Source organism: Hordeum vulgare, chromosome 2H, assembly GCF_904849725.1.
Source record: "Hordeum vulgare subsp. vulgare chromosome 2H, MorexV3_pseudomolecules_assembly, whole genome shotgun sequence".
Lineage (NCBI taxonomy): Eukaryota > Viridiplantae > Streptophyta > Magnoliopsida > Poales > Poaceae > Hordeum > Hordeum vulgare.
The window spans coordinates 339,798,936-339,806,966 of NC_058519.1; the positions used below are offsets into that span (position 1 = coordinate 339,798,936).

Below are 8,031 nucleotides of genomic sequence, written 5' to 3' on the forward strand. Positions count from 1 at the left end.
TTTACGATTGTTTTTTTGGGACCAAAAGAGACCCCCGAAGGTTTGGAAGAAGGCCAGAAGAGCCACGAGGGAGTCACAAGCCCGGGAGGCGCGACCACCCCCTAGGCCGCACCTACCTGGCTATTGACCTCCTCATGGGCCCAACCGACGTAATTCCACCGCCATAAATTCCTATAAATTCAGAAAGCCCAGAAAAGGAACCTCGATCGGGAGTTCCGCCGTTGCAAGCCTCTGTAGCCACCAAACACAAATCTGGAGCCCGTTCCGGCACCCTGCCGGAGGGGGAAGCCATCTCCGGTGGCCATCTTCATCATCCCGGCGATCTCCATGACGAGGAGGGAGTAGTTCTTCCTCGGGGCTGAGGGTATGTACTAGTAGCTATGTGTTTGATCTCTCTCTCTCGTGTTCTTGAGATGTCTTGATCTCGATGTACTGTGGGCTTTGCTACTATAGTTGGATCTTACGATGTTCTTCCCCCTCTCCACTACTAGGAAAAGGGCTATAGATGATATAGACACTAATGGCGCACCAGACAAGTAGTGCGCCACTACTATATAGCAGTGGCGCATCATGTGCAGGTGTGCCATTAGTGTGATGGACACTAATGGCGCACCACACACTCGGTGCGCCACTACTATAAAAAAATTTGTTGCAAAACTACTAATGGCGCACCAGGGCAGAGTGCACCATTACTAGTTTAACTAGTAATGGCGCACCACTCACCCAGTGCGCCACTACTATTTTATTTTTGCAAAACTACTAATGACACACCGCCTGAAGATGCGCCATTGCTATAAAAAAAGATTACTAATGACGCACCCGTGGGGATGCTCCATTGCTATCACCCTCGCTAAAATCCCCATGCCAGTCCCCGCGCGGCCCTTGTGCCCATATCGACCAAGTATCCCTCCCCTTCTCCTACTCTCCCCCGTATCCCTCCCCTTCTCCTGCTCTCCCTCCCAGCGGCGGCCGCCTCATCGGCGGCGAGCCTCGTCGGATGCGCTCCTCGACGGCGTCGGGTACCTCCCCGCGCGGCCCTTGGGTTAGTCTCCTTCCCTTCTCTTCTCCCCTCCCTCCCTCTCCCGCTCGTCCCCATGGCCCAAGGGGGGGCTGGCGACCTAGGGTAGATCACTCCGCACTTCCGGCTCGGCTCATTCCTCCCTCGGGACCCATCTCCATCGTGCCTCATTCGCTCGCCATGTCCGCCCCCTTCGTCGCCATGTCCGGATCGGCCGTCTTCCCCGAGCATTGGGTCCAGGTAAGCAGCAGCAGCAGCCGGCGGCGGTGCGCGGCGTGCTTCTCGAGGCAGAGCTTCCCGTCGATCTCGATCCGGCCGTCTCCGCCCAAGCGCCTCCTCAACCTGGCCTGCTCAGTACACGCACACACATTCCTCCATTCTACACCGTCTTCTTCAATCTTCACGCTCAATGCTCCAACGAGCATCTCCCAGCAAAATTCATGCTCAATGCTCTCAGCGAGTATTTGTTTGTCTGACGACGATGGTGGCGATGTGTCACTCAAGATGTGCTCTGAATTTGCAAATCCTTCCTTTGACGTACAGGCCAAGAAGGACACCATCGACAAGGTGTGCGGGATCGTCAAGAAGGAGCTGGTCGTCGCCCAAGACACCCTCGTCAACGGGGACACAAAGTTCGCCGACCTCGGCGCAGATTCCCTCGACACGGTATATCCCCTCCGCTTGCCTATGTTAACCGCTCATGATGATTCCACATCCAGCAGGTTATTACAAAGTGATAGACGATGGATTTGATAGTATTGATGCACTGTTTGTGGCAAGATGCCAACCTTGTCGGCCAGTGGACTGAAGGCTGCATAGATGCATGTCCAAAATAGCATGTGTGTATTGAGATCATTCTTACATTTGTTTTTGTACATCCAACTGCAGAGAATTAAAGAAATTGTGTGTGCAGCTGAGCTGAGGCTCGATAAGGTGTCGCTTTGGTTGGTTCTGTCTCGCTCGAATCGCCTTGGCCTGTTAAAAAGCGCTCCACAGCGCCTCCAAACTCCAAGCCTCCAACGTACACGACCCTCAGCATCCGATCGACCAACGACGGTGAGTCACTCATTCTACAGTTTAATAGAACACATCGTGAATAATTATGAATTTCCTTTTTTTAGGACTATTTGTTTTGATTGTATAGCACATGAGGGAGAATTTAATCTCTTGCGCAAAAACTCCATGCCCGAAAGAAATAATCTATATTGCCTGTGTTACTACAGCCGGATTTATCTCTGTTCTTGCAATAGGTTCTTTGCTCCTACCACATGATTTTTTGGCCTGCTATGGTCGTGTAATACATCCTGATGCTACATTCTCCGGCACCATAATTGGTTTGGCTGCCTACATGCTACAATTTCTAACTGCTGAATTCATGGCAGGTGGTTCGGTTACTACAGTGTCACAGACTAGTCGTGCTACCTTCTAAGTGGTTACTAATTGTAGTAAGTTTACTGAACATCCAAACAAGTACCCTGTTAAAGGCCACGAAATGTAAAAGTCAAGCAGCTATATGCCCTTGTGACATTTAACCTTTGTGCCCTTTAATTTCTTTACATGCCCTTATGATGTTTACTTTATTTTCCATGTAATTCTCTAAATATGCATTTGTTCATTTGTTGTCAAGAATCTTATCTTTTTTTCCTATGGCACCATTTTCGACAAGGCAAAAGAATGGATGGTTATATACCTGCTCATTTTACAGGTTAAACTATACTCTGCTCTGCATGTTTTCATTTGCGCTTATATACCTGCTCATTTATAAAAGAACTGATGATATATAGAGTCCTTCAATTTTTTCTCCCTCTAAGTTAAGATCAACTAAGATAGTTACTAGGAACCTGCATGCTATTGAAGACAGATCTATCTTTGACGCATGTGACATTCGTTCTGTTCATCATATACTGGTAGTTTAAATGTGGGGTTCAAGTGTACAACTGGAATGTAGCCTCGAAGAAAGAAAAGGATGGGTAGTTCTGGACATATACTTTTATTCTGAGTTCGTCAGAAATTTCACAAAGTACCGACTTGTTAGCTTCTACTGATTGTTTGGCTTAGCACTTTCAAAATACATTCGGAGTTATGTTCTTCAAACCTGTTCTGATGCTCATAATACCTTTCATTACTCAGCCATCGCCTATGCTCTCTCGCCCTCTTCGATGAGGCGACGTCTCCCTGCTCCTTCCACGGCATGACGGCAGTGCACTGCATCGTGTAAAGCACCCCCATGGTGAGCCATCTCCCCCGGCTGCTGCCATGCACATCATCTAAAGCACCCCCATGTTCATGACAGTTGTTACTACAAAAGTAATGCACGACCGGCAACATAGCATGTATCCACCATTGTTAACAGAAAATGGAGTACACTAATATAATTAATGCTCACAAATGGGAATGTTGAACCGCCAATAAAACAAAAGCAGTACTCACTTGCTTTGGCCTCTCCCATTCTCCGAAAAATATGTCACTTGCTTTGGCCCAAATCACATATTCAATAAAATGTGCACATCACATTTATTTGTATAACTGTACACTAGCACCAAATTCCACACCACCAGCCCCTCCAATCTCTTCCCCGGTGACCTCCATAGCTGAGTTGGACAAGGGTTTGTTTGTATAACTGTACTGCGTTCTACTACTACTGATCACATTTTGTGGCACCAAATGGTTGTTGCCTAGCTTATCCAGTACGACTTGAATGAATTTTGGTGCAAAGTTGGATGATCTTCTCGTTGCTCTGTTCCTTAGTGAATTTTCTTCTTGCCTAGCTTATCCACTACGACTTGAGTTAATTTTGGTGCGATTATGATGGATCATCTCATTGCTAATCTGTTCCAACTGTTTCTAAACTTTTGTTGCTGCTTGTGCTAATTTTGTTCTTGCATGGATCAGTTACTCTTTAGATGGCCCAATTCAATTCCAATTTTTACTCTGAATCATATAAGGAATGTTGTTCAGTTGTTAGGATTCTGTTTGAAAAGCTTGTTTGTTTGATGATGAGGCATATAACCGGATGCCACAAACTCACTGCAGTGATAATTTCGTTGTTCTTCTGTTATGATATACTCCTAGATGGCTCGCTTAACTTCCATTTTTTACTCTGAATCATCTTATACATGCATACAAGGATGCCCCAAACATGCTCTATGATATTTTTATTCTTGTTATATGTTAAGATGTACTCCTACCAAGTTGAGTTTGCAGATGATCTTGTGATTGTTTAATCTGCAGATTCTTTGTGTACTTCAAAAGAAATTTCGGGTCATCCTTACCATACCATGTGCAAATTATGTGTTTCACAACATGGATTATGCAGCGCAATTGTCATATAGGATCATGCTAAATTGCTAACTGGAAATCTTTGGTATTCCCCTTTCGGTTTGGACTCGTGAACTTAGGCTGATCATTTTGTTTTCTGGTTGTTAAGGTGTAGTAAACTGGATGATACTGTGAAGGGTTTGATCTGCAGATTGTCTGTTCTGCTCACCATTCTGTGCATGATTGATTCACTGCATGTTGTGTTTTTACACCGTGGATGATGTAGGACGATTGTCATATAGATACAAGATCAGCTTTACAGAAACTCTTTGATGGTCCCGCCCTTTCAGTTTCGTCTGATGAACTCACCTCGGTTAAATTCTAGTTTATGACAGAAATGTTGGTAGTTGGGCTAAGTTTCAAGACTTTATCAGTTGTTCTGCTATTTTGCTCCAAGTTACTAGGTAGTTTGTTTCCTACTCCCTCGGTTTATAAATATAAGACCTTTTACAGATTTTACTATGAAATACATACGGAGTAAAATGAGCCGGGAATCTACATTCCAAAATATGTCTATATATATCCGTACGTAGTTTATAATTGAATCTCTAAAATATCTTATATTTAAAAACGGAGGGAGTAGAATTGTGACTCATCAAGCAGTTTTCGGAGAGCTGGTTGCTGGGCTAAGTTAGTTTCAGTTTCGTCGTTCTGTCTGACCAAGAAGTTCCTTCGAATTGTGCAAATGCAACTTAAGGTTAGTGAGGTTCTGTAGAATCCTGCCCTGATAGACTTCTCATCATCCATGGTCTTTATTTATCCTGTTACCTTTCTCGTGCTTTGCATTTTGGCCAGCAACGTTGCTTCTATATCCTGATAGACGTGCTTGTTAATAACTAGAGTAGTAACTTGTTTGGCTGTCTGCTCTCGTTGTTGCCACTTGCCAAACTGAAAACTTTCAAAAACTGGGTGTACTGTTCTCATGCTGAGTAGCTTTGTTTTTGCAATCTGGCTCGAGCAAGCAGTGCCCCGATGAAGAAAAGATTGCAGTGCCATATATTAATGCCCCAATTACTTTTATCTTCAAGCCATTCTCTTCTTTATATTTCTTTAAAAGTACGTGCGAGTTTAATCGCTCTGCTTCTACAGTTGAAGACTCCTGCTTGATTGAGATTTATAGCTCTTAATAATGTTTGTTGAATCACATTGCTCCTAAGATTTATTTTATTCTCCTCTCTGTGCAGCTGCCCCTAGTTTGATTCCTCCCAAGAGCGGATCTGTGCCAAAGAGCAACTTTTCTTGCTCACACGGATAACGGCCACTGGCTGCTCCACAACAACGACAAGCACGACGGCCTTAACGAAGTTGTCCACCGTCGACACCGAAGAGCAAGCCCGCCTTCTCCAGACTTGCATGACGGGAGGGGAGGGAGTGGCCACTGCCTCGTTCACACAACAAGCCACTGACACCGAAGAGCAAGCCCGCCTTCCCAAGAGTTTGCAAAGGAGCTTTACGTTCAGGGCATGGTTGTTTGCAGAGAATGGCGGACACTACTTTGATCCTTTGACAGATAGTTCTTCATAATGTGATAGTGTATAGGCCTTCTTCCTGGGACCTACTGCTCAACTACTGCACTCCTTGGCTGCTACCGACCAAAAATTTTACAAATCTGTCTACATGTTTTGTTTCTATATATTTACAAATATCCTATCAATCCATTTTTAAAATGGATGGGTGCGGCAACGCGCGCCTTTCATGATCTAGTATGTTTTGTAACCTGTGTAAAAATCAGAAAAAAAAAACCTAATATTCATACTAGTGGCGCACTATTTAGCACTTTAGTGGCGCACTGCAAAAAGCACACTAGTGGCGCATCCTCAACTAGTGCGCCATTAGTAAGCCACAGCACATGGGTAAATATGGCCCCTGGGAGGCATACTAATGCCGCATCATGAGCTATACTAATGGCGCACTGCCTAGTGCGCCATTAGTATACCAGATAGTAATGGCGCACCATGAGCTATACTAATGGCGCACTGCCTGGTGCGCCATTAGTAAAATATTCTAATGGCCTGATGCTAGTGGTGCACCTGTAGTGCGCCATTAGTAGCCAAAATAGGTGCGCCACTAGCAGGCCTTTTCCTAGTAGTGCTCCCTTCTTGTAATGAATTGAGTTTCCCCTTTGAAGTTATCTTATCGGATTGAGTCTTTGAGAACACTTGATGTATGTCTTGCACGTGTCTATCTGCGGTGATCAACTTGCGGGTTTGTGACATTGGCAACCTATGCATATGGGTTGGCACATGTTTGATTCATGTGAGTACTCGATGTATGTTTTGGTGATCAAGTTGCGGGTTCGTGACATTGGGAACCTATGCATAGCGGTTGGCACACGTTTTGACTCTCCGGTAGAAACTTTGGGGCACTCTTTGAAGTTCTATGTGTTGCTTGAATAGATGATTCTGAGATTATGTGATGCATATCGTATAATCATGCCCACGGATACTTGAGGTGACAATGGAGTATCTAGGTGACATTAGGGTCTTGGTTGATATGTATCTTAAGGTGTTATTCTAGTACAAACTCTATGAAAGATTGAACGGAAAGAATAGCTTCGTGCTATTTTACTACGGACTCTTGAATAGATCGATCAGAAAGAATAAATTTGTGGTGGTTTCGTACCCGACAATAATCTATTCGTTTGTTCTCCGCTATTAGTGACTTTGGAGTGACTCTTTGTTGCATGTTGAGGGCTAGTTATATGATCCAATTATGTTATCATTGTTGAGAGAACTTCAATAGTGAAAGTATGAACCCTAGGCCTTGTTTCCACGCATTGCAATACCGTTCGTGCTCACTTTTGTTACTAGTTACCTTGCTGTTTTTGTAATTTCAGATTACAAAAACCTATATCTACCATCCTTATTGCACTTGTATCACCATCTCTTCGCTGAACTAGTGCACCTATACAACATACCATTGTATTGGGTGTGTTGGGGACACAAGAGAATATTTGTTATTTGGTTGCAGGGTTTCTTGAGAGAGACCATCTTCATCCTATGCCTCCTGTGGATTGATAAACCTTAGGTCACCCACTTGAGGGAAAATTGCTACTGTCCTACAAACCTCTGCACTTGGAGGCCTAACAACGTCTACAAGAAGAAGTATGCGTAGTAGACATCACCCCTCCCCTGAGGACGTAGAGGGGCCTGTCATAATTCTGGGAATGGGGGTACCCAGACCTGCCTGCATGTGGCCCAAATCTAGCCCATTTCATCAAGCGAACACAACCGAGCACGGCACCACTCAAGGCAAGGCTCTCGCAAGGGGACAAGCCTCGCGAGGAAGAACAACATCAAGACCCGCAGGCGACCTTCCCAGGACCACTTTGGAGCGGAGGATATTCCTAGGTGAGGCCCGACCTTAGGAGTCAAGGATGACGCAGAGGAAGGACGGACGAGTAGCAGAGAACAGGGCGGTGCAGTTTCCCCTTTAGTGCAAAGGGGACGAGGACGTACCCGGGTTCCTAGAGCATCTTGCAAAGGTTCCGTTCTGGTGCAACAAGGCCATCGCTGCCCGCCAGCAGGACATACGTCATCCCCGGGCATGTCCCTGCACCGCGGGCAGCCACTTTGCAGGCGAAGACCAACTTTGGGCAGGGGAGCAAGTTCCCCTGTTCCCCTTCAAAATTGGCCGTTGTCGGATCCCTTCCCGCTGAAACGATAAGGGAAGAGGACCGGGACCACCACTATATG

At 45.4% G+C, this 8,031-nt stretch overlaps 1 protein-coding gene across 1 annotated transcript; it reads left to right on the plus strand.

The window, feature by feature from the left end:
- The first annotated feature begins 852 nt into the window (after positions 1–852).
- LOC123426214 lies at positions 853–6,003 on the plus strand. The gene is made up of 7 exons (XM_045110002.1): positions 853–1,042; positions 1,562–1,684; positions 1,907–2,074; positions 2,401–2,463; positions 2,685–2,723; positions 3,149–3,248; positions 5,521–6,003. The coding sequence occupies exons 1-6, from the start codon at positions 998–1,000 to the stop codon at positions 3,179–3,181; spliced, it is 471 nt and encodes a 156-aa protein (XP_044965937.1). The 5' UTR covers positions 853–997; the 3' UTR covers positions 3,182–3,248; positions 5,521–6,003.
- Positions 6,004–8,031: the final 2,028 nt, after the last annotated feature.

Excerpts from the sequence above, each read along its gene's own strand:
- LOC123426214 (XM_045110002.1), top strand. The coding sequence starts at position 998 with ATGCGCTCCTCGACGGCGTCGGGTACCTCCCCGCGCGGCCCTTGG. Across the intron at positions 1,043-1,561 it reads CCTCCCCGCGCGGCCCTTGG|GCCAAGAAGGACACCATCGA; the intron begins GTTAGTCTCCTT and ends TTTGACGTACAG. Across the intron at positions 1,685-1,906 it reads GCGCAGATTCCCTCGACACG|AGAATTAAAGAAATTGTGTG; the intron begins GTATATCCCCTC and ends ATCCAACTGCAG.